At 50.7% G+C, this 25,290-nt stretch overlaps 2 protein-coding genes across 2 annotated transcripts; one reads left to right on the top strand and one right to left on the bottom strand.

The window, feature by feature from the left end:
* Nucleotides 1-891: 891 nt before the first annotated feature.
* BPIFB2 (BPI fold containing family B member 2) lies at nt 892-14,654 on the bottom strand. The gene is made up of 17 exons (XM_068208289.1): nt 14,616-14,654; nt 11,312-11,471; nt 5,838-6,020; nt 5,519-5,612; nt 5,146-5,250; nt 4,865-5,002; nt 4,395-4,440; nt 4,082-4,142; nt 3,746-3,837; nt 3,449-3,625; nt 3,055-3,096; nt 2,761-2,925; nt 2,410-2,477; nt 2,066-2,111; nt 1,736-1,799; nt 1,561-1,637; nt 892-1,291 (listed from the first exon to the last, which is right to left on the bottom strand). The coding sequence occupies exons 1-17, from the start codon at nt 14,652-14,654 to the stop codon at nt 1,223-1,225; spliced, it is 1,626 nt and encodes a 541-aa protein (XP_068064390.1). The 3' UTR covers nt 892-1,222.
* Nucleotides 14,655-15,157: 503 nt separating this feature from the next.
* LOC137484115 (BPI fold-containing family B member 3-like) lies at nt 15,158-23,563 on the top strand. The gene is made up of 15 exons (XM_068207699.1): nt 15,158-16,104; nt 17,176-17,287; nt 17,586-18,264; nt 18,600-18,701; nt 18,811-18,933; nt 19,319-19,382; nt 19,826-19,886; nt 20,242-20,321; nt 20,929-21,138; nt 21,276-21,329; nt 21,410-21,580; nt 21,970-22,037; nt 22,330-22,372; nt 22,755-23,018; nt 23,227-23,563. The coding sequence occupies exons 2-15, from the start codon at nt 17,191-17,193 to the stop codon at nt 23,299-23,301; spliced, it is 2,091 nt and encodes a 696-aa protein (XP_068063800.1). The 5' UTR covers nt 15,158-16,104; nt 17,176-17,190; the 3' UTR covers nt 23,302-23,563.
* The last annotated feature ends 1,727 nt before the right edge of the window (nt 23,564-25,290 follow it).

Here is a 25,290-nt window from a genome sequence, read left to right as displayed (position 1 = left end):
TCATTAGTCAGGTCCCCACTCCGGGCATATAAACCTTCAGGGTTCTTTACTCCTTGCAGTAAATCAACCTTGGCTTGTTTTGTTTGCTTTTCCTATTTCCGAGCCTTTGAAATAGAAGGTTTTGAAGTGTTTTTCAGCAGCTTCAGAGGCTAGAAATGATGGGTATAGTTGTAGCAAGTGAAAGCAGATGTAGATATAATTAATAAGGTTTCACGATTATGTGAAGCATCCCCATGGGAGAGCTGAGGTGGAAGCTGCATGATCAAGGATAAGGATTCTCCTCCTGGGCTGCACAGTCAGGGATGAGGATTCTCCTCCTGGGCTGCATGGTCAGGGACAAGGATTCTCCTCCTGTGCATCAGCACAGCCTCATGTTTACCCTGTCTGGGGTAGATGCCAACAGCACCCAGTGACAGAGTGACTAGGGCAGCTTTTGAAGCTCTGTTACCACCTACCCTCCCCTTTTGGATGCCTGTGTCTGCTGTGGGTGTTTTCCCCCCCTTTATTTTCCTGAACAACCAGGAGATGTGTTTGGTCAGTAGGAAAGAGCATCCCAATGGCAGCGACCACGGCGCCGGCGCAGTCCAACGCCTGCAGTCACCTCTCATTCAGCATCTTCTCTGTGATGAGCTTTCTCAGAAGCAAAGTGTTGAAAATATAACTGCCTTCAGGTCTAAAATTAGAAACCATTCTGCAGACTGATTTCCTCCCCCTCCTCTTCTTTCTGACCCAGGAAACTCACCAGCTGTAATGTTCCCATAGTAACATGAGACATGGAGGGAAAGCAGAAAGATCTCATTGTAGGGACGATGTTGTTCTGCAGCTGAGAGGCACGAGTCTGTTTTGCATCCTTGTAAATGAGTGGGATTAATTAAATGTAGGGTCTGGACATGATGGGCAAATTTTGTCTGTTTATTGGTACAAATTGTTGAGGGGGGAAGAATGTCAATAGTCACACCAGCAAATGCAGATTTAAAGAGAAATATTTAATTAAAGCACGTAACATTGTTACAATCCATTCTCTGTGCAGCAAAACTACCAGGAGCAAGGCTGGAAGAGAAAGGTGCTAGTGCAACATCGTTATTATCCAGAATATAAACCCATGATGTTTTAGTAAGTCAAGAAAGAAGATTTTCAACATTTCAAGTGGTAGCAAACCACAAAGCATGATGTGAGAGTCAACTGAATGATTCTGCCACTGTTCTACTCCAGACACTAGACTTCACTCCCAGGTGCTTGCCTGTCCAGTCCTTGCCTCTAGCTGGAGGTTGCAGGGGATCAAGACATAATCCTGAGCAAGGAAGGAAGGAAGGAGGACTGAGCATGGTGCCTGTGTGGCTCCATCAGCCCACACAGGGCTCCACCATCACCACCCATGGCCCCAACCACTGCCTGTGTCCACAGGGCTCAGCCTATTTAAGGCAGCGGAACTTGGATCTACAAGTTAGCAGGGCTGGATGATCAGGCTCTGATTTATTCTGGAGCTGGGAGGTTAGCATTGCTCCCAGGCTTCCTTTAAATCAAGACAGCAAGGAGCAATTTAAATGTCTTATTTCTTACCTTGTGAATTGTGATGTTGACATCGGTGTAAGTGAAACTGGCGATGTGGGGCAGGAAAACCCCTTGTCTCAGGACCTCTGAGAGAAAGAAAGAGGGAAAGTTTCCAGCTGGGTGCTGCCTGGGTCCATGCTGAACTTCCCACAGGGCAGCACCCACAGAGCTCCCATCTCCTCACTGTTTATCTGGGCTGGCACCTCCTCACGGATTGTGGGCAGGAACAGCTCCTCCAGCAAGGCAGCCTGTGGGGGAAATCAGGGTCAGCTTGTGGTGTGGGGCTAAAGCAGGAGGAGAGGGGCAGAGACCCGTGAGAGGGTCCTGATGCTCACTGCACCTCTTCCCATCCCACAGGGACTCAACTGTCCGTCTGCCAGGTGCAGCAAGCACCCAAAGTCAGTATTCCTATATTTCCCTGCTGGCACCCGCTGCCCAGGATGGCTGGGGCAGCTGAGGGGGACCAGGCTCTTAGAGGATGGTACCAAGAGTGGCCACAGCTGGAGGTACCTACCAGTATAGGACCCACATCAGAGGTGGCCAGGCTGAGCTCGATATCCCTGGAAAACAAAGAGCAGCAGAGGAGCTGCTGGTGATGAGCTGTACTAAGCAATTTCTCCTGTTTCCCCAAGTTCCCCATCTGGGCTCGGGGCCTTTGTGGGAGAGTGGAAGCTGCAGCTCCCATTTTTCTCCCTAGCCATGTTTCTGGAATTTCACTGTCTCTCTGGGGAAGAAGCTACGCCTGCAATGCCCAAACTCTAAAAGCTAAACCCCTCCCCAGACCGCTTTGCCTCTCCTTTCCCTGCTGTGACTGGGACGTGTCCCCTTTGGGCTCCTGCAGGACAGATGGGCCATTACTCTATGGCTGCCACAGAGATGATCATCCTCGTGTCGGCGACGCTGAGGTGGAGCCTGGCAGTCACGTCCTGTGAGGGCAACAGAAGGCAGGATCAGTGAGGAAACAGTCCCACTTTGGCTTTGTGGGCTGTGATGAACCCATCCACGTGCTGCCTCCTGCAATGTGCTCCCTGCATCCCGCATGATGCCACACGGGCAAACGCTGCTGGACACCGGGAGCACTGTGATGGAAAAGGCTGAGTCAGCCCCTGCAGTGGCTGCACTGGGGCCAGGGGAAGGGGCAGTGCCTGTGGGCAGCAGGGACACACTCTCAGCACATGCTTCCCAAGCTTCCCAAGCTTCCACACCCACCACGTTCACACTCAGGAAGCTCTGGAAAAGGGCTGATCCTGCTCCGATCTGTGCAGTAAGGAAAAGCTTCACGATTGCTTTGTCTTCCTCCAGCACCACATGAGGTGAGCTCCGGGTCACAGCTTGAAGCACCACTGGTAGGTCCTCTTGGAAGAGGGAGCCCATCTGCCGAGGGATTGGGGTTGTTTCTGGGCATGGCAGGCATCCCTGCACCCCCAGGGTCGGGGTGGGCAGCTGGGGGACACTGCCTGATTTGGGGTTGTGCCTCTTGGGGTTACAGTGACAGCAACACACCTGAGTGATCCTCTCAGCCAAGGTGGCAGTGGTCAGTGAGCTCTGAAACACAAGGCATAGCTCGTGATCAGACCCATGGGGCTGCTCCAGGGCTCGTGGCCATGCAGCCCCTCTGATGAGCACCATCCCACCCCGGGTACATGCAGGAGCCCTCCTCACACCAGCCCATGCCAGGAGCAGTGTGCAGGTTACTCCTCATGGCAAACTCTCCATGTTCCATTAGACCAGGAATATTTTTAGGAACTTTGGGGTGAGTGGCTGTGACTCCTGCAAGTGCTTGGACACACTCTAATTTCTACGTAGGGCTTGTGGTTCCTCCAAGATATTCCCGGGGCAGGGCTGTCCCTCCAAGCGTGTATCTCCCACTCCTTCCTTCCTCCCTTGTTCCACTCACCGGGAGACTCACGTTGAGGGCTCCAGACTCTTCCAAGGCAGAGAATAAGCTGGTGTAGAAGTGCTTGGAGAAGGCCAGGATGAGGTGGGAAGGGCTGGACCTCGCTGGCTCGGGCATGCTGAAAGGCACAGGGCTGACTGGCAGGGGGATCACTGTCCCTGCCACTTGGAAAGTTGTCTGCAGGGACATAGGCAAAGAGAAAATTAATTTCAAGAGTCTCAGGGCTGTAGCACTCAGTGGAAGCAGCTCTTCCAAGGACTGGAGCTGGGCTGTAAGAGCTGGAAAGTGAGGACTTACTTGCAAAGAGATGATGATTCCCTGCTCAGAGTACATGGGGGCAGCCAGGGGCAGGTATTGGACTTGGCAGCTTGGTGTGATGGGGAATGGAGCTGCAAATGGAGCAGAGGGATGCTCAGGAAGGGTAGGGAAGGAGAGACAGGCTCTGGGAAGTGTCTGTGTTTTCAGAGTTAAAAAGAGAGGGAAAGAGCTGGGCAGAGGGAGCAGGTCCCCAGGGAGATGATGGCAGCAGAGCCTCTGCTGCTGCAGGGTAGGAATTTGTCCCACCTCATAATCTGCTCCAAAATGCTCCTTGAAACCCTCAGTCCATAATGGGACTGAAAGCCAGCTGCCCACCTGCCAGAGACATCAGCCGTTCATTTGGAAGAAGCAGCAATTTGAAGACTTCCAGGCAAATCTGTGGAATAAAGAACAAAAAGAAAAGAGATGTGATAGATGAGCATGGGGGTCTGTTGGCACTGGGTGTCCCCAGAAAGCCTCTGAGGTGGGTGTTGCCATCGGCTGGTAGCAGGAGCCAGGGGATGATGGCAGTGTCCAGTGAGCACGGAGCTGTGGGGGAAATCTGGAAAAGCACCAGGTAGACATAAAGTGCTCTAATTCTTACAGACCTGTACAATGCTGTCTTAGGCCTTTACAAACTTTATCTTACTTTTTCTACGTTGATCTGCTTGTCCATGTCCGATCCCGAGGACCTGCTGGGTAAAAACAACAGAATAGAAGTTAGGAGAAAACCAGATCAGCCAAAAGTGGGTGAGTGTCTTTTATCTGACCCGAAAGGGATCCAGAGACAGAATTACCACTTTTTTCTATCAAGCTGTGATTACAATTCAGAATCACAAACCACTGGAGAATTGCCACTGGACTTACATTAAAAGCATTCCAGCTGCACAACTCTAAAAGTACCACTCCCTTGTGACAGACTGAATCTCTCTTAAAATGGGGAAACCACCCCAAAAGTAGAGCAAAGCTCCTCCTATGAAGATAAAGTTTTAGTGTTGGCCTTTGTTAGCTTTGAGGGAAGTGAGCAATTCTCAATCCAATGCCTAGAAACATTTGTGCCTCAGTTTCTTCTTTCACCCATTAGTTGAATCCCACAAGGAGGAAAACTGTGGGGCTGACCTGTCCGTCTCCTCGGTGCTCTGCACCTCCTCCAGGGTGGGTTTGCAGTCAGAGGTCACCAGCTCCAGGTTCCCTTCGGGGTTCATGTCCACGTGGAGGTCTGCCAGGATGGACAGCCTCATCTCCTTGGTGGCTGAGCTGTGCCGGGGAGGAGAGGAGAAGGCTGGAGCTGGGGGGTGCTCCTGGCCACACTCCCCCCAGGCCACCCTTGCTCCTGCAGGTGCCTTGTGACTTCAGCCAGGAGCTTGGGCTGGTTCCAGCCCGGCAGCCCCGGCACTCACGGGGCAGATGTGATGCCAAGGTCCACCTTGATGCTCAGCCGCATCCCGGTGTCGGGGATCAGGGTCAGGGAAAACTTGTCAACTTTGACAGAGATAATTTGGTTCCTGCTGGAGCAGAAAGGAAGGTGTTGGGAGACAGGCACAGACCCTGAGAAAACCCAAAAGTTCATGAGATCTGCACAGACAAATCCATGGCCTGAGAGCAGCATGGGTTCTGCTGCCGCTGGACACCAACAAAGGAGCCAGGACCTCATTTCTAAACCTCCTGGTCTGCAGGAGGATTTTTGTTCTCACTGGTAAAGTGCCTTTTGTGCCAATATTCAAAGACCAGTGTGAACCAGGGGTATGGCAGGCGCTAGAGAGGGCAACTCACCTACTTGGGGAGGCAGGAGATGGGGCTGGGGCTGGCGGGGCCATGAGGTCCCTCCTGAGGACTGACTCCGCATGTGGCTTTGAAACTTCAGCAACTGTGAAACAGGGCAGATGTTTTATGAGAGCCTCTGGAGCTTGTGTCCTGATGGACAGACTGAAACCCATTTCCATCCCTTACTAGCCCCCTGCTGCTAGCAATGGGCAGGGCGTGAGGCAGGTAAGCTGAGGAGTGGCACGAGATTCTGGTGCCAGCGTTTCACCAGCAGAGTGGAAGATGTCACTGCCTGCTGCTGGCATGGGAGCTGTGGGTCTGCACTTACGGTATCTCAGTCCAGAGGGGGTGAGGATGCCACCACAGTCGGGTGACCTGGTGGTGTGAGCCGGGATCAGGAGGCTCAGGAGGATGCTCAGGGTGCGGAGCATCGCCATGCAGGCACCTGGAGGACGAGGAGGAGAAAGAAGAGGAAGAGGAGGAGGGAGATGAAGAGGGCACCCACAGCAGCCTGGTCAGAACAGCCCTTGCTTGGCTACTGAGGCACGGAGTCACAGATCTGCTCCTTGACTGGGGGTGTGGTGTGGAGCTTGTCAGCTTTGGTGCAGTAACAGCCCACAGCTCTCGTGTGGTGTCTCAAAAGCACTGACAGAAGGTTCAGCCTTGAAGAGCCTCTGCAATCTTGTGAGCTAGAACAGTGCCTGCAGCAATATCTCACTTACTGAGGAGCACAGAATGGCCACAACTGGTATAAAAATAGCAAATAAACAGAAGCTAAAATTAATAGAGGAAGGAATGGAAGTTATGGAGGAGTTATAAAGTCAAATGAAAAGGTGAAAGTGTTATCTGTCTCTGAAAAACATTTGGGAATCGTTTATAATGTCTGTAATACTTTTACAATGTTATGAAAACAAGTAATTCAGAAAGCTTAACCTGCAGAAAACATACATATTTATCTCAGCCTTTGCAGAAAGCATCACTTCTGGTGAATGCTGACCCTTATGGAGACACACAAAAGTAGGAGCAATGCCTGTATCAAGTTATTCAGTGTGCAAAAGCATCTTTACCTCCCCTGGCTGGTCTTCCCATTCTTCTGACTCAGTCTGTGTCTTGCCGTGGCCACACTGAGAAATTCTGCTGGTTTTATATATCCTCCCAACCAAAGCTGATGGGGCAGGGATTGGCAAAGAGGGCTGGGAACCAGGACACTGGGGGGACGCTTTGTTTTTTTGTACCATTTTTATTGTTTCCCCATAGAATTGATTACTTTGGCCGTCGACCTGGTGAGGTGAAGGATGGAACAGCAGGTGCTGGGGCAGCTTGTCTTCACTGTGGTGTTCCTGAGGAGCACAAAGAAAGGCCTCTGGGTGGAGGGTGCCAAGAAATCAAACATTGTTAGAAAGCAAACGTGGATTTCTTTGCTCTGCAGCCACCCTTTCTTCTGAACACCACAGGGACAGCACCTCCGTGTCCCCCTCTGCTATAGACACACTGAGAGAGCTTGGGTTGTTCAGCCTGGAGAAGAGAAGGCTCCAGGGAGACTTTTGAGCCCCTTCCGGTGCCTAAAGGGGCTCCAAGAGAGCTGCAGGGGGATTTGTGACTAGGTCATGGAATGACAGGACAACTGGCAATGGCTTTAAACTGACAGAGTGCAGGGTAATGTTAGAGATTAGGAAGAAATTCTTCCCTGTGAGGGTGCTGAGGCCCTGGCACAGGTTGCCCAGAGAAGGTGTGGCTGTCCCATCCAGGGAAATGCTCAAGGTCTGGCTGGATGGGGCTTGGAAAAGTCTAGAGGAAGGTGTCCCTGCCCATCGCCGGGGTTTGGAATGGATGAGCTTTAAGGTCCCTCACAACCCCGACTATTCCAGGATTCTATGAGAGGCTGCTGTGTTTTGTGTCACTCTCCTGCCTCAGGAGCTCAGACCAGAAGGGATGAGACTTGAACATGACCTGAAGGAGATCCTGGCAATTAATTAAGGACATTCTCTGGTTCCATCAGGGCTGGGTAAGTCTTTTGAAGGTAATAGAAGTGTTTCTATTGGGTTCAGCAAGTTTTAGATCACACAGAAGATCTGAAATGGCCCATGTGCAATAATCCCTTCTCTCTTAAACCCATTCCCTATCAAAGGCACTGGCAATATTTATTACAACTGGCTGAGAATATAGTCAGTGACATCCACTGTCTTTGATAATATCTCTACAAACAGTGAAACCCTTCATGGGAGGGAATAGGAATTCCTCTCCTTCCTGTGCTTGATGTCCATCATGTTCTTCTGGCTTCCTTTTGGCCTGGAGGACAGAGCATGGACCACCTGCACACACCACACACACACCCCCTGCATGGCCTTACCAGTTCCCCTTTGTGTTCTGGCTTCCCCCCCATCCCTCCCCAGTCTTGTGAGCTCAGCATGACCAGTCTCCCAGAGAGGGTTGAGCTGCCCATTTTGGTCTGACTGCCTTGGCAGTGGGGTGAGGTGTTCAGGGCTTGTTGAAACACCTGCAGCCTGGGCAGCAGCCATTGTCCTCTGTGCGTCGGTGACGTGAGGTACCGGGCTCTGGTTCCAGGTGCATCTTGACACGTTCAGAGCCCTTGGCTCTCCCCAGCACGGTGTTACTTTCCTGCTCAGCATGGCAGGGAAATGCCAAGAAAAGCAGCATTCCAGCCACGCTGTGCATTTCCATCGAAGGCATCCTGGAAGCAGTGTCAAGAGAAAATATGAAGATCGAGCAGCCTGCCAAGGGGGAGCAGGATTTACACTCCCATGCTGATGTAGGCAGCCCAGTGAGAGGCAAGAAATGTGTTCAGAAAAGTAAATCCATCGAGAAGGTTGTAACCCTCAGACGAGTCCCCTGCGGCCATGGGAGGTGTTTTGTGGGATCTTACTTTGGCAGGGACATGGACACAGCCTAGGAAAGCCACTAAGAAATGAGTATTTGCTGTGTTTTAGAGCAGCAGTTGGGAATTTGCCCCTGTGATTCCTTTTTCCAGGACAGGTGATATTGCCAGCTCTCCCTGAGACTGGGGATTTTCTGGGGAGCATTATTATCTGTTCCAGCAGTGCAAGGGCTGGGGATAAGCTGCCACTACTGTGCTTAGAGGTGGATTTTCTCCTCCTGAAGAGCTGTTCTGGACCTGATGATGCCTGTGGAGGCTTAATTAGACGTCAACTCACAGCATAATGACTGATCAAGTTACCAGCACAAAAGTGTCTTTCTGGCATGATGTGCTCCTTGTCGGGAGTTATCCATAAATCTTACACTCCTGTTAGATAAGATGTAAATCTCCTTGTCTGGGCTTAGCAGCGGGCCACCGAGCACAGCTCTGGGAGGGAGGTAATGACAGATTAAACCTCATGACAAGTTTTATACAGAAATGAAGAGAGGAAATAAATTACTTTGTGCTGCATTACCTCACCAGGCTGAGCTCCCAGACCTGGGTCCTGCTGGGGTGGGGTACTCAGGAGGGGATGGGGGAGGACACAGTGGTGGCCACAAATCTAAGGGGCAGCCAAAGGGACAGCAGCAGGCTGGAGGAGGGTTCTGTGCAGCCTGTTTGCAGCCTGGTGGGATGTGTGGATGTTCCACAGTGGAATTAGGACAGGGCTGAGGCTAAGGAGCCCATTCTCTGGGCAGGTGAAAGTTCTTCTCATCCTCACTCTAACCCTTCCTGAAATTAGTAAGAATATTATTGAGATTATCACAATTTTCACTGGGTTAACCCCCAGCTGAGCCCATGTCCTCCCCCAGTGTTTGCACAACCCCATGAACCTTTGGGGAACTGCTCCTCCAAGAGTCACAATTACATGTGGGTCTCCAAGAGCAGAATTTGCCACTGCCCATCTTGGGTTTCTTCTTGCTCCTACTTCTGTCTGTACCATGTAATTAAGCAGATAAGATTTCTCCTTCAGATTTTGTTGCACAAGTCTCTGTTGGCTGGGAGCTCTCATTTGAGACCCTAGACTGAGAGCTTACCCAGACTTTCAGATTTATCAGTTGAATTATTTATATTGGCAGATGTTGGAAACCCTCAGGGACCAGCTCACACAACAGTATCACTTCTGGTTCTTTTGGTTCTCCTCTTCCTCAGTCAGGCTGTACAGACTGACTGTTCCTTACCTCTCTGCAGAAGGTCAGCAGGGGTCCTGGGTGTGTTGGGATGGGATATGTTAATAGAGATGTTTTATATGATGCACTGCAACCCCTCGCCCTCCAGCACAGGCTCCCCCCTGGGGGGTTTGTGCTGAACTCCTCATATTCTGCAAATCCTCCAGCAGTCTCAGCTGCTCTAAAGGGGAGTGATGTTCTGCAGAAAATGGCAGAGGAAGCCGTGAAAAAAAAAGCCCAAGCCCAAGCCCATGAAAGGCATCTCGGGGTGAGTGATGAGCCGCAGCCTCACGCTGCCAGCCCGGAACCGGGGACAAGCAAATAAAAGTGGGAGGTTGGGAAGTGTCAGCCCGGAGGCAGCCACGAATCACTCCCCGCTAACAAGTGGGATGTTAAAGCTGGTGATTTTCTGCATGGTTGTGTCTACAAACACACAAAGAAACTGTAACTTAAAGGCAACGAAGCGCCTCAGCTCCCACCTCAGCACCGTCTGGGGCAGGTGTCATAGCTCTGCAGTGTGGGGGGCTGCCCAGCTTTTGTCCATGATGTCCCAGTAAAACCCCAAATTTCTGGGAGATCAGAGACAGTCCTCCATCTGCCAGATCCATGCTGAATGGGGGCATGGAGATGTTTTGAATGCCAAAACGATTTTTTCCCCAATTTTTTTCAAAATTAGACTGTGTGATTTTTCATTGGGAAGAAACATGTTTCTAAATTTAAATGTATATTTAAATGGAAAGTTTGAACAAGAAGGGGAAGAAAAAGGTAATGAGAATATCAGCAAGAGCTGACTTTGCTGTAAGCATCAAATCCTGGGCACCAGGCTCTGACTGTTCCCCTTTACCCAGCTCTTTTCCTCTGTCTTTCCTTCAGGCTGAAGGTGAAAAGTTTCTGTGTCCTGGTGATCTTTCTGGTGTTCTCCCCTGGTTCAGGGCTCTTCATGGCTTAGTCCAAATAAGAATCACTGGGAAAAGGTTAATGGGAGCCAGGTGCCCATGGGGAGCATGGCTGGGGGATCTGGGGGCTCACTCGTCCCTGGGGTTTATCCTGTGCTGACCAAACTTTGCTCTGAGCAGCTTTACAGAGGGAAACATGGAAATGACTCTGGTTGCAAACCTGATTGTTGGAGGGTGGCTGGGGCAGGACACCACAGGCACCTCGAGGTTCAGCCCCAGGAGCTCCCACATCCCCTTTGTCAGCGTTAGAACCAACCCCCCCAGCAGGTAAGTCCCAAAGGACACAGCAGTGGTTTGCCAGGATTGGCAATTCCTCAGGGGCAGGTCACAGCACTGTTAGATGTTTCAGTCTTCAGGTTTGGATTTCTGCAGCACACAAATACTTTTTGCAGTTCTTTTTTTTCCACTAAACAAAGATTTTATGGACAAATTCAGACCAGCTCTAGTTGTGCTATTCCATGCAATGTGCATATTTGTCTGCTTTGTACTGACAGATTGTCAGAGCTTCTTTTAGGGATGTAAACCTTCAGCTTCATTTAAAACCAGAAGATGGCATTCTTGAGAAATGGTTTGCAAAGAGAGAAAACACATTTTATTAAACACGAGGCAAATTTTGCCCTTATCTGTAGCAGATCAATTTCTTTAGCGAGTGACTTTCCCACCTTTTGATCTTCAATAAATAATTATTGCTGGGTGCATGAGGGCTCTGAGGGTGACGTGTTCTCCCTGCCCAGTGTGCAACCCAAGTCGTGAGCAAGGTCCTTCACAGCACCCTTCAGAAAGTGCTGCCAGCTCTGGTAAGTCCCATCCTCCTCCCACCCCTGTTTCCCAGAGATCATCTCCTCCTCCCTCTCCTCCTTCTCCTCCACCACTTCCTCCGCCTCCTCCTTCTTCTCAGTGCACTGTAACAGATTTCACAGTTTTGCCACACAAAGGAGCTTTCAGTCTGGTGAAAAGCAGCATTTCCAGCCATTCCTGGGTTTATGCAGCAATTGCACTGGTGCTGCTGGAAGCCTCCTTGTTCCAGCCTGGCGGGCAGGGATGTGATGCTCAGACAGAGCTGCCCTTGGGGTTGAGCACCTGATTCCCAAATGCTTGTCAAAGGGCAGACTTGCAACCCCCTAACATGTCATAAAGTCAGTCCATTTTGGTCAGATACCTGTGAGGATCTGGCCCTGCTCTTTGCTCAGCTTAAGGCAGGTTTAATCCAGAACAACCCAGTTCAGCCAGGGACAGAGGAAACTGAGACAAGCCCTGGTTTGTGTAACCAACAGTGGAGGCTCCTAATGTTTGTGGTCTGGCAGCCTCAAAGCTCTGTTGCCACCAGAAGTGTATCCTGAAATTGAAAATGTTATTTCAAGGAATAATATTTCAAAGAATAACAAATGATAAATCGGCCTCCTAAACTGTTTTCCCACAGGTGCAAATGCTCAGAAGTGATCCCTGCTCCCAATATGCATTTGTGGGAGAGTTTTGGCCACCAGTAACTCTCCTGAGTGTGACACCTGTGGGGTAGGAACCTGGCACATTCCTCCTGTCCCCAGGACTGTCAGGGGTTCTGCTAGGACAGTCACTTGCCAGCCATTCCATTGCAGTGGACCTGGAGGGGGAAGTGTTGGGCAGTGCCTCCAGCCGGGCTCTGCCTGCCCAGTCCTTCAGAGGCAGCAGCGATGTGCCTGCATGGACAAAGGATGCAGACAGCTTCTCTGAGGCCTCTTGGAGCATTGTTCCTGTCCTCAGAATCAAACCCCCTTGCTATCACAGTTCTCTGCCTTTCTGAAATCTCCAAAAATCAACACATCTCCCTTAACCACGCCTAAACCCAGCTGAAATGGCAGTAAAATTCCCCACCTTGCAGCATCCATTTATCTACTTAACTCATGTGGGAAGTATGCCAAAAGCAGAGACTAAACTAAAATACACAAACCCAAGAATTCCCACCCTGTTGATTTTCCCTCTGAGTATTCCCAAAATCCTTTGGTAGGCAGGGAAATGCTGGAGTGCCCACCGCAGCCGAGGTGTCTCTGACAGTGTCTCCTACTCATTTTGGGGGTGCTGTGTGCAGGGATCCTGTCTGACCTGCTGGGCAGCACCTACATCATCAGTGGGGGCAAGGTAGGGATGCTGCCATGGTGGCTTTGCCGTACCCTAGGCCACCCCTGGGCTTTGTGCCATTAGTCCGTCACACACAAACACCGAATCAACTGTTAAATCCCACCCAGGTGCTTTTTGCTGTTAAATCCACAGAACATGCTGGTGCTGGACACGCCTGTCGCTGAGACCTGAGGGATGGGGACTCAGTGGCTGCAGTCCCCCATCCCCACTGTGGCCAGGACTCATGGGAATGGATGGGGGAGGGAGCAGCAGGGTGCTGGTCTTCCTGGGGTGTCTCTTCCTTTCTTTGGCTTTCCAAGAGTTTGACTCCACAAAGGGAAATAAAAAGACCTCATGCCCCCATAGTGAGACTGTGCTGCCGTGCACTGTCAGATCCAGCTGGGCATGGCTGGGCAGAGGCTGTGTCCTGAGAGAGCTGATCCCTAAATAAATCATATTTGCATTGTCAGGATGCATCACCCACACCTCCCGCAAGACAGGTGCAAGAAAGTGACCCCCTGCTCCCAGGGTGCACATGCTGTGAGGGGTGGGGAGTGTGCCCTGGGATTAGGACCCCAGAAGGAGTTAGGTTCAGGCTGGTGTTGGTATTTATCAGCTGCTTCACTGATGTTGATCCTGAGTGTGTAACTCACTGACTCCTGGATAATTTCTTGTCATTAGTAAGTCAATAAACAGCTTTGATCCTGATTTCATCGAGCTGACATGATTTGGACATCTCTTCCTGGTGACAGGAAGCTGGTGCTGAATCGAGGATATCTTTGGAAAGACTGTTGTGTTTTTAGGAAATTACTCCCAGGAAAACCTGCTGGGGAGGCAGGCTCTGAGAACCCCGTCTGTTCTCCACAGGGATTTGTTCTGCATCATGTGTAAGGAATCATTTTCCTTGGCAGTCCTCAACAGTGAGGAAGAAGCTGTAAAACCAGCTCCCCATGAAAACTGGGCTTTGTGATGCCTTTCTTCATGTCACTGAAGCGTGGGCCAGATTTCCCTTATTGTTCTTGCATCAGCTAACAAAAAAATCAAACCGTTTGAGTCTCAATCCTTTGAGCAAAGCAAAAAAATGAATCCAAATATCTGTCCACAACTTTCCTAGAGAATTCAAGGCTGGGAATCTCAGGGAGCACCTAGTTAATTTTTCATGAAGCAGCTCTGCTGCTGAGCCACACTATCATGTCCCTGGTACTGGTGACCTGGGATAGATGTGCAGCCTTGTCCAGCACTGTTCCCTGGAGCCCTACACGAACCCAGAACCCCTGATCCCTCAGCAGCAGGGATGTACCAGTCTCTCAGTGGTCCCAGAGGGATGGCAGAGCAAACCTTGGTTTCCTCAGGCAGACAGGCCATGTCTGAATTATGCCATCAACGGGAGAGCAGAGCAGATCCACCTCATTTTCCAGCCATAGCTAGGACATTTCCCCCAGCCTGCTCTGACTGGAGCCTGCTGATGTCACAGTCTCAGACTCTTCTTGGGAATACATGCCCCTTACTGTTTGCCTGACAGCTTCATTTCAGGTGATCCAAGCACAGAGAACTGAGGCAAACATGTCTGTTCACACCAGTTCTATTCTTCTCCCTCTGACCAAATCTGTTCTGGTTTCTGTCCTCTCTCAGTAATCTGGCTCTGTGTTCTTGGGGCTTTGAAAGTCACTTTAGCGAGACCTGGACACCACCATGTCATTCTCTTTATGGGAATCTGCTTTGGTTTTTCCAAAACATCCAATGGTCAGAGACCTCTGCATTCAGCAGCCACTGGGGAGAGGCCAAGTTACTGTCATGCCTGAAAGGTCACTGAGCAGGAGCTGTTCCCAGAGCTGCCATCCCGCCCCTTCCCTGTGCACTGACCAGTATCAGGGCTGTCTTCATGGTAGTTCAGGTTTTGGGCAGTGGCTCCCAGAGCATGAAGTGATTCAGGATGGATGATAACTTAATACCATCTTGTTAACACCCTCGTCCATCTTATCAAAGGTCATGATCTCACCATGACAGCTGGGCTTTGTGCTCCAGAGGTCCTGGCTGATCAGGTTGCAAGGAGAGTGACAAGTCCTTCAGTGCTTTGATATCTTTGCCACCCCTTCCTTGGCCTTTAACTAAGGTATTTTTTCAAAGCTGGAAACAGTGTGTGTCCAAAGCTGGCTGATCTGCTGGAAATATTTATTTCCAAGTTTACAGAAAGTATTAACACTGAGCAAGCATTTTTTCTGGATTATTTTTCAATAGAACTAGGGAGCAGCCATTGCCATCCACTCCTGTTGTCAATGAGCACATCAGGGAGTGAAGAGTTCATCCCAGTCCCCTCAGCCAGTGCATTCTCCCTTCAGCACAGACAGCTTTTGCTGTGCTTGGTGGGGTGTGCCCCATGCATGGGGACCACGTTTGGTCTGGGGCCCGTGGAGGAAGGTTTCTTTTCCGTGTCCCAAGAGCTGCTGCAGTGTCTCTGTGTCTCCTGGGCAGCAATCAGGGCAGGGGCCTGGAGAGAGCTGCAAGGAGGAGGCAGAAGACCCTGGGCAGCTCCAGCACACCTATTGCATGGGGTGGTGTGCCCACAATGGGATCAACAATCCTTCCAGAACTTCAAAAAGACCCCAAACCAACAAGTTCTGGCCTGGGAGCTTCCAGGTCAATGGCATCAGCCTCTCAACAGTGTCTTCCTGTTAAAGCACATCCCACCTCCAGCTCTCTGGAGCACTCTGAGCAGAGGTGATGGACTTGGAAGCAATTCCATGCCAGTTGGATAAGGGCAGTATTTCCCACTTAGGTGGTGTCTCTCCAAAGAGTCTGTCAGCTCAGGGTATCTGTTGGGCTGTGACATTTGATCAGGCTGTAGGCAAGTTGGATGGGAATGCTGGGCATGTCTTGGTGGCCTGGACAGGGAACACCTGGCTATTACTATCTCCACAGTCTGCCTTTTTACACTGGAGAAGGTGCTGCCTGGTCCTTCATTTATCATAACTCATGGCACATCCCCACACGGGCTTATTGCTCAGTACTGCAGCCCTGAGAACTGCAGAAGTAAGAACAGCCAGGGGTGGCCAGTGTTTTGACACATGTTTCAGTCAGAACATCAATTTTATTTAGAAGAAAAAAAGAAAGAAAGGTATTTTATCAGGGCATGACATCTCAGCCACGTCCGCATCTAGGCAGGATGAAAGCATGATGTACCACACCAGGCACCCAGAGCTGGCTGAGTCTGCTCCTACAGGTCGTTGCTCAATGATTTACCTAACTCCTAGTATCTCCAAGGAAATATTTGCAGTGGAAGTCACCAGAAACAAGACCTTGTTTGTTTTGCTCCCCACCAATTATTCTGGATGTCCCAAATGACATTGCCTTTTTCCTGCTGTGAAGCTCTATATATGAAGATCCTGGATCCTCTTGATCTTCAGAAGACAGGGACATTGGCTGGAGAAAGAGCTTGGTCAGGTAAGAGCAAACTTATTCCTCAAAAAGTGTGCTTCTTGCTTCTGCCTCTGCAAACCCTCAGTGTTCCTTTGGGAGTGGTGGCCTTTTAACAAAAATTGTTATTCTTGCCTGCTGCCTGCCTGAATTATGTTCTGAGAAGAAAATGGTGCCTTTCAGTGCAAGTTTCTCCAGAAGAGATGTGCGTGTTCATTGGATTTGCAGTCCTTGCAGAAGAAAGGGTATTTCAGGGTTTTCATAAACAATTATCACTTCAATTATCTTTGGTATAACTCGATTATCTGCCATACATTTCTAGCTAAGGTGAATTAGACCTCTCACACTTGTTTTGATCCCTTTTTGATGAGTTATTTACATTTAAATAGATCTGGAGCAACGAAGTTCGTTTTGGTTCTTTAAAAAAGAAAAATAAGGTGCTTCAAGTTGTAGGTACCACAGAAATATTTCAATGACACTGAAATGCTAAAGTTTGCTTTCTCTTTCTTACAATTCTATCAGGTGTTTCCATGCAGAGGGAAGCCTCAGAATCTGATGTTTGTGCAGAAATCATGACATTCTCCCTGGAGGTTCTCTCCTTACTCGCTACATTCGTGTATTTGTACTCTGTAGATGTTGTTGTTCTTCTTCCAGAGACAATCGTTATCAGAAATGTCTTGTTTTCCCCTTCTGTGGCATGCAGGATGTGTCTCTTGGAGAAATCCCCATCCAGGATGGATGAGTCCTAAATCACACAGCTCAGTCACGCTGTTGCTCACCAGCACTGGAGGGGGGTCACAGCAGGAACACCCCAACAACCCTTTGCTCTCCCCTTGACTGCTCTGGCCATTGGTCTTTGGAGTAGCTGGTGTTGACCCTCTGGTTCCTCCTGCAGGAAAGTGCCACCAGGAGGGTTACTGTCCATCAGCACCAGTGTGATTAGGAGGCAGGAGAGATGCCAGCAGCCTCCTCTCTGATTTTGTCTTCCCTGACAGGCATTCCTTCTTTCTCCTTCATCCTCCCTCCCTTCTCTTTCCTCCCTCCACGGGCTGGTGATCGCTCTCCCAGCACTGCACTCATGGCAATCACTTCCCACAGTTATCAGGACCAAAGATGTCCGTGTTGTGGACTCTTGTCCTTCTCAACGGCCTGCTGATCCCTTCACAAGGATTTGGAATCCCATTCTTGGTTGCCAGACCAGATATGAATGGTAAGTGTACATAAGAGACAGGATTTATCCTTCTTTTGAGGCCAGTTCTGCTCTTTTTTTCTCTTGACCATACTCAGAAAATCAGAAGCTGGTGCAGATCTGCCCAGCAGTAGTGGCAATGCAGGTAATTTACATTTATAAAGCACTTTGGAGATGGCACTTCAGTTACTTTACAGAAGCTGGTGCCACCACTTCTTTTGTATGAAGAGGGAGAGGGGAGGGGAGGGAAGAACCAGGCTGGCACACCTTGCATGCTGAGTCCACGTAGCTCACAGTGATCTCTGATCCTGTTCTTCAGGTTTTAAAGATCCACCAGCCAAAGGTGTTCCCCAGAGAGCTTCAGGCGGTCTCCTTGGTGGCAATCTGCTTGGCGGTCTCCTTGGCAAGGATGGAATCACTGGGGGTCTCCTGGGCAAAGAAGGCCCAGTCGGTAGTCTCCTTGGAAGAAATGGAGTTGTTGGAGGTCTCCTTGGCAAAGATGGTCCTGTAGGCAGTCTCCTTGGCAAAGATGGTCCTGTAGGCAGTCTCCTTGGCAAAGACGGTCCTGTTGGCAGTCTCCTTGGCAAAGATGGTCCTGTAGGCGGTCTCCTTGGCAAAGATGGTGCTGTTGGTGGTCTCCTTGGCAAAGATGGAGCTGTTGGTGGTCTCCTTGGTGAAGATGGTCTCCTTGGTGGCCTCCTTGGAGGAGATGGTGCTGTTGGAGGTCTCCTTGGTGGAGATGGTCTCCTTGGTGGTCTCCTTGGTGGAAATGGTCTCCTGGGTGGAGATGGTCTCCTAGGTGGTCTCCTTGACCAAGACGGTATCCTCGGTGGTCTCCTTGGCAAAGATGGTGTCATTGATGGTCTCCTTGGCAAAGATGGCCTTGTTGATACTCTCCTTGACACCGTCCTTGAACTTCTCATTGGCAAAAATGGTCTCCTTGGCAAAAACGGTCTCATTGGCAGCCTTCTTGGTAGAAATGGTGAAGAACTCATGGGGTGAGTGCGAGTGGGAGATGGTGTCCCTGAGCAGCCCGGTGTGTCTGAGCCATGCTGGGGAAAGGAGGTTCTGTCCTGGAGCCTGCACACACAGGGCTCCCTCCCTTCTCTCCTGGGGTGGGTTCATAAATAGGGGTTCATCTGTTGGGAGTTTCTGCCTCTGCCTGGCATCCCAGGGTGCCTTGTATGTGCCACAAGCTGCTCCTGGCTGCTGGGGATGCCTGATGACCCAGGGGGAAGAGGATCCCTAGAGCACAGCTGCAGTGCGGGGGGCTGAGGGGACAGAGCTGTGCGAATGTGCTGTTCACTGCTTCTTCCTCGTTTCAACCATCCAGACTGAGAATTGTGAACAACACCCTCCCCAAAATCAGTCTGCGCTCCCTGCCGGGCTTTGGGCACCAGGTGGACTTCAACACGCAGCTGCTGGTAGAGAGCAGGTAGGGCATGCCCATCAGGGGCATGGCTTGGGGCAGGTGGTCGCCATCTCTTTGGAAAGAAGATGGTCAGCAAGTGTCCTGAGCTGCCTGCTGTGCTTCCCCTGGGCAGTGTGCCGGGCCAGCCACTCTGCGAGCAGGTGGAGGTAGATGCAACCATGGTGGTCCAGGACACGTGGACACCTCACCAGAACGCTCTGAACTGCAGGACTGTTGACATAAACACCTATGTGAGGTATGAATCAGGTGTGAGGGAACATCTGTGTGAGCGGGTGGCCCATGGCCAGCCCGTGGCTCTTGTGGCAGTGGGACACCTTGGTGCTGTTGGTCACTGATGGCAGCACCTTTCTGCCGGGTGCCTTGAAGGTGATGCAGCTGTCAGGCTCAGAGGGGAACTGTTGACCTTTTTCTAAAATTTTGGCTAAGAAAAGAACATTTCTGGTTGTGGGGAACCTGGCACTGGGCAGGATTCAGAGGGCTTAGGAGTGGTAATATTTTGGCACTGAGTAAGGACAAAGCAAGTGAGGCCTCAAAGCAAGTGAGGTTTCTCTTGTGTGAAGTCCCCTTACTTTCCAGCATTAATCTTTGTCACTTGCTATTTCCTATTTTCCTGTTACCAGACCCAGAGTGCCACTTCTGGAAGAGCCTTTGAAACGCTTCCTTAGCAATGCCCTGCAGGATCTGGTGAGTCTGCAGAGCCACCTTCATGTGACCCACCAGCACAGTGCCGGGTGGGCTGGCAGCACGGGCAGGGCAGGCAGCAGGCCAGGCTGCCCCATGGATGTGGATATTTGCACAGCTGTGAGCTCAGCGGGGCGGTCAGCCTTTCCTCCTGCTGAAAGGCACCAGCACCATCACCTGTGCCAGGCTCTGCTGGCAAACAGATTTCTGAGCCAGGTGCTGGTTTAGCAGCCACTAACCCAGGTGAGACCCACGGTGGCTCAGAGGGGCCGCTCACCCATGCGATGCTGAGTCCTGTGTGATGGGATGTGCCCCCCAGCACTGCCTGCAGCAGCTCTGCCCACATGTGCAGCCCAGCAGAGCCTGCTGTCACTGGCTGTGCCGGTGCCATGTCACCACTGGTGCAGCAGGTCCCAGGACACTCTCACTCCCCTCTGCTTCCCCAGGGCTGCAACATCGTCAACGCCAAGCTCAAGGTGTTGAGCTCCCTGCTCGGCTCCAGGAACCGTAAGTTGACACCTCCTGTTCCTCTCCTCCCTGTGACATCCTGCCCCTAGCCTTACTTGGCTTTTTACATTAGGTAAATACAAATATTTTAGCAATTTTCTAAAACCACAACTCCCAGCTCAAACCCAACATTCAGTTTCCCTGCCCTAGCAGCAGCAGCCAGCTCTTCCAGCAGAAACCCACCACAGGAATGGTTGCTTTTAGAAAAAACATTTTTGCTGCAAATTATTGTTTTCTAGTGGCTTTTCTAGCTGTGAGCGGGAGCTGCTGCTGGTTCCAGTAACTCTTGGGACCATGGGATTTGGGAGAAACCCCTGCCATTGCAGCTGAAGAGCTTTCTTCCCTGTGTCCACAGAGGTGCTCCCACTCGGGGCTCTGGGGGACCTGCCCTCCTTCTCCATCCTCAGTGGTGACGCCATCCAGATGGATCTGAACGTAAGTGCCACTGTGTTCCCTGGTCCCAAAACCTCTGACTTTGATTCATTGGAATATGGTGGATGTCTATCAAAGGCTACTCACATTTCAGCTGCCTTCAGGCTTTGTTCACAGGAGGGCTCTAATGAGTCTCCTCCAGCCACATCGCTGCTTTCTCCAGTGCTGGATCTCTACTTTATTTTTTGCCTGTTAATCCTTGATGGTGGCATGAGCAAGAGTGGCTTTATGCTACTTAATTAAGCATAATTGTAGCACTCTCATAGTTTTTAATCAGAAAAGTTTAATTTCATACAGGAGCAGCAGTCACTGCTTACAGGCATGCTCTGTTTATAAGTGGTTTGTCAAAGTTTGGTAATTGACAGGGACCAGAATCATGCATTAAATACCAGCAGTGTGTCTTTCCAATCAGGATATGTGGCAGTGTTTCAGTGGGGAAGGTGTAGCAGATGCAGCCCTTGCCTGTGCCAGAGCAGCCTGCAGCAGCCCTGTCATCATTTAATGCTGACAAACCTCGTGTGAGCCTCTCCATGAGGTCAGCAGGCAGGCAGGGTGCCCAGTGCAATCCTCTGAGCCCCACCAACGCCCCTCCCTGCTCTGTGTCCTGCAGCTCCTCTCTGAGAATGCCAGGGATGGCATGATGACCCCCGTGCAGGGACTGCCACTCACTGCCAGCCTGCAGCTGGCCACGGGCCGCCCGCCCCGGCTCAGCCTCTCCCAGGACACCCTCAGCGCCCTGCTGGAGCAGGTCCAGGGGCAGGGAGCCCTCAACCTCAGCATCACCAGCTTGACGGGTAGCAATTCCCCTCTGCAAGGCCAGGTCAGTGTCCTGCTTGCTCTTGGGTGACCCAAGGGCGCCCACCTTTGCCTGCTTGTGTTTGTGGGGTCCAGCTGAGCCCAGAGTGGGCTTTGCACAACCCCTCCCGGGCAGCGATGTCACCGGTGCTGTTCCCACAGGTTCCCCAGAGCAGCTCGCTGACCATGTCTGCCCTTTTCCCGTTCATCCCCCAGGTCTGTCACCTTCTCCATGTGCATTGATTCCAACCCCACCTCTCACCCCACCCTTGCCCTGACTTCTTCTCTCCCTGCAGCTCACCCGGGCCCTCCCTGGCTCTCTGCCACTGGAGCTGCGTGTCCGAGTAAGCAAAAAGCCAGTAGTGACTGTGAGGGACGGAAGAGCCACTGTCACACTCAAAGCCACCATCGACGTCGCCAGTCCTGCCCTGCAGACCCCCCAGGGGATCCTGTTCTCCATCAATGGGGTGAGTGAGCTCCTGGGGGATGAGATGACTGTAACAGGGTGCTGGCTGAGGCTGGATCACTGCTGGCATCCCCTTGGCTTGCCCTACCCTTGGCCCTGCAGTGTTTGTACTTTTGTATTTACTGCATCATCAAAACGGTGATGCCCAGTCCTTTAAACAAGCTCATAACCAAGCATAAAGAGTAAGTGAAATGTTTCAGGAATAACACAAAATAAAGACAGGAAGGCGAACCCTGGGGAGAGAGATACATGATGCCATCTGTCACAAAAATGTGGCTTCTCGGCACAGACAAGTGCTTTTTTTCAGAATGGGTAATTTACAAATACACTTTTCAGTCTTGGGAGCTGTGCAGGGGAATAACCTCATTTCTTTCGTTGTTCCATTTCCAGGACATCGTTCTGAACATCACCCCATCAGTCTCTGATGGCAAACTGGAAACTTCCCTGGCTCTTGACAGGTAGAGCCCAGCTCTGCGGGCGGGGGGCTCTGCCTGGGGACAAATGAGGCTGGTGGGGGACAGTGATGTAGACATGGTAAAGATGTCAGTGGCTGTTGGAGCCTTCCTGCCTCCTCCCAGCCCCAACCTCAGACCAACTGCACAGTTGATGTGATGAGAGAATTGTAAAAAAGTTGTTCTAATTTCAAAAACCTTTACATTTGTGAGGGTGAGAAAACTTCCAGACCGAGAAAGGGCCTGGAGGAGGCTGCACCAACACACCCCAACTCTTCTTTGTTTTTATCTTTTCTAGCATCAACCTGACACAGTTCCCCCAGAGTCTTGACATTCCCAGCGTAAGTGCATGCACCGGATTGAGGTGCTGCAGTGAGTGATGCAATGGCCAGAGGCTCTGTGTGGGGGAGAAATCCACAAGCTAATTCTGCAGTTTTCATCCTTCTACTTCTCTTGGCAGAGGGCAATTTCCCTCTGCCCTGCAGATCCCCCGTGCTCTACAGCAGTGACACTTGGGTGTATCTCCTCACTTGGGGGTGCTGGGAATGGGGGAGGAATAATTAAAAAGAAATTGTCCAAAGAGCATATCCACCCTCAGTCCTGGGAGTGTTTCACTGAAGGAAGCTTCCTAGTTCTTGGATTTCATAGCAAACTGAGTAAAGTCAACTGATAACCCTGACATGGCCCAATAGCCATTGCTCTGACACATCCTCTTCCCTGCAGTCCTATGCGCTCGCAGAATGGCTCAAGAAGGTCTTCACAGCTGTATATGTACCTTCTGTTCAAGGTAGGGGGGGTCAGGGTCCCCTGTCATCTCAGATTCAGCTGGATTTGGGGCTCTCCCCCTCCTCTTGCTGCCTTCATTCTGGGTTTCATCCCTGTGATGAGATTCTTACACCTGTTTTTGCAGATGCTTTCCGTGTGTCAGTCCCACTGCCCAACATCCTCAACACCAACCTCAGGAACGCTGAAGTCAGCATCACTGACGTAAGGATTGAGTTTTCCCACTGTGCTGTGTCCTGGGGAGTGGGAATGTGCCCACCAGGGCTGGGACATGCAGATCCCACAGCCCCACACCACCCCAGCCAACTTCATTTCCCATGGGCTGCTCCCAGTTTCCCTCTGCTGGGAATGGCAAAAAGCTGGTGAAAGTCTGAATGAGAAAACTGAGTAGTTTTTGTTCTGCTTCTTCCAGGTGGACGAGTTTTCTGGCCAGAATACTCTGGGAAGATCCTGCTCAGGAGGAGCCTCGATGCTGCTCCCTTTGTAAGGCAGCACATGCACCCCCAAGCCCTGCTCTGCTGCACTCTCTCCCTCTTCCTTTCTCTCAAGTGCTGCTCTGTGCTGTGGCTGTGGCCTGAGCAGGACAGGCAGCAGCCTCTGGCCAGCATCACATGGGAAAGCTGCTCGGCTGGTGGATGTTTGGGGGTTCCTGTGGCCACTTTTAACATCCATAGCCAGGAGGCAGAGTTCTTAGGCACAAAGGTTGCTCTCATATTGCTCTTCCAATAAAATCTCTCACTGTCACAGTATTTTCCTCTCTGGATATTTATTTCTATGAGTTTCTGGCTCCCCACACCTGTTTGCCTGCTCCATGCTCCTCTGCCACACGGCACACAGATGGGTGGGGAGGCTGTGCCTTCAGAGCACAAACTGGGACCTAAAGAGAGCATTTCTGAAGCTCAGCCTGTGGCACCAGGTGTGAAACAGCCTCTCAGAGGGGCACTGGGTTGGGTGCACATGGGTGCCCTGCTGCAGCCCATCTCTCATGCCTGAGACGAGGGCAGAGGGGAGCTTGCGATGCAGCGCTGGCACAGCTCTTGCTGATATCTCCCACTCCTTTGGAGCCCTTTGGAGCAGCTCCTGCTGGCAGCGGGTCCCACATGGAGCCTGCTGGTGCTGGCTGTGCAAGGCTCTGTCCAGAGCCAGGCACAGATAACATGAGCACACACTCCATAGGGATTTATTTAGGTGTGTATTACCCCCTTGTTGTGTAAGATGCACCAGGCTGTCAAAAAAAAGCACTTTTGATTTCACAAAGGTATTAAGTGTTGAGGGCACCAGAACAAAGGTGCCCTTACGGCCAGGAGTGGTCATGGAGGTGTCCCAGCACAGGGGTTTTTTGGAGGAAACACTGTCTGCTGGGAAGGAGCTGGCAGCTGCAGGATGGGTGGGACAAGCCTCAGGAACCACTTCTCGAGGTTCCTTGAGCAGTAAAGGAGACAAAAATCTCTTGGTACTATTCCAAAGCCTCCCCAGGCACTTGCTGGAAACTTAAAGAATTCCCCCTGGTGTGGTAACCTGTACATGCCAGCCTGGGGGCAGGTGTCAGCAGGGATTTCTGTGGAAGAAGCTGATTTCCCAGCATGGCTCTTTCAGATCAGTGCAGCCACGTGCTGCAGCCACGGAGTCTCACACACCTTTTCCTTCCCTTTTGCCCTGGCCTCTTGGGAACAGTGCTGCCTGATACTGGCTGTCCAGTAACCTGTTGCTCAATGCTTTTCCCTGGTTTACAGGTCATTATTTATAGTGGAATATATGAAACTCACAGATGGTGCTTTACACCCTCAATCTACTAGCCAGCTTCGGAAATTCAAGCACCTTTCCATTTTTCCTGCAGCACCTTCACTATAGAAGGATCTTCTGTGAGGGTTTAAACAGATGTGCCCATGGACCAGCATAAGGTCTTACTTTAGGAGGAGCTGAGCAAAGCCAGGCTTGAAATTCAGGATAAGGTCAGGTAAAGAAAAAGAGTTCAAAAAGTGGTAAAAGGTACTGTGAGCTTGGGGGGACAGAGCCTCTGTTTTACCCCCAAAAAATGATATACTTATGATATACTCCATTGAGCCAAGAATAAACATGGGAATAAATACAATAGTAGGAATGAAGGTGAGTAATTCTAGTTAATATTTAGTGACTAGTCTGAAAAATCAGAAAATAGGCTGTTACAGCAAAATGAAAACCCTTTTCTGACAATCCATTCATTTAACATGGAAGTTTAAGAAGGTTTTGTGTAATGATATCCTTTTGAGGTTCTGGTTATTTTTATCATTACAAGGCTAAAAATGGGCCATTTTAATAAGAAAGACCAGTGTGAGTCACTGATATAATTTCAGCCTTAATTTGCACAACTCACCTGAGGGTGAGGTGGGCTGTAAAGAAGTAGAGGAATAAAGTAAAGGAGTTTTGGGTAATGGTGGGTCACAAGTGCCACTCTGGAAGACAGGAACCACTGAGGATCCTTTAGGATTGACACCCT

This window comes from Anomalospiza imberbis, chromosome 17, assembly GCF_031753505.1.
Source record: "Anomalospiza imberbis isolate Cuckoo-Finch-1a 21T00152 chromosome 17, ASM3175350v1, whole genome shotgun sequence".
Lineage (NCBI taxonomy): Eukaryota > Metazoa > Chordata > Aves > Passeriformes > Viduidae > Anomalospiza > Anomalospiza imberbis.
This window is presented reverse-complemented; position numbering and strand designations above follow the sequence as displayed.

Coding starts and splice junctions, on each gene's coding strand:
- BPIFB2 (XM_068208289.1), bottom strand. CDS start 14,654: ATGACCTTTGATAAGATGGACGAGGGTGTTAACAAGATG. Junction 11,472..14,615: donor ACGAGGGTGTTAACAAGATG/GTATTAAGTTAT, acceptor AATCTGTTACAG/TGCACTGAGAAGAAGGAGGA. Junction 4,143..4,394: donor AGCAGATCAACGTAGAAAAA/GTAAGATAAAGT, acceptor TTTATTCCACAG/ATTTGCCTGGAAGTCTTCAA.
- LOC137484115 (XM_068207699.1), top strand. CDS start 17,191: ATGTCCGTGTTGTGGACTCTTGTCCTTCTCAACGGCCTGCTGATCCCT. Junction 21,581..21,969: donor TCCTGTTCTCCATCAATGGG/GTGAGTGAGCTC, acceptor TTCCATTTCCAG/GACATCGTTCTGAACATCAC. Junction 23,019..23,226: donor CTGAAGTCAGCATCACTGAC/GTAAGGATTGAG, acceptor TGCTTCTTCCAG/GTGGACGAGTTTTCTGGCCA.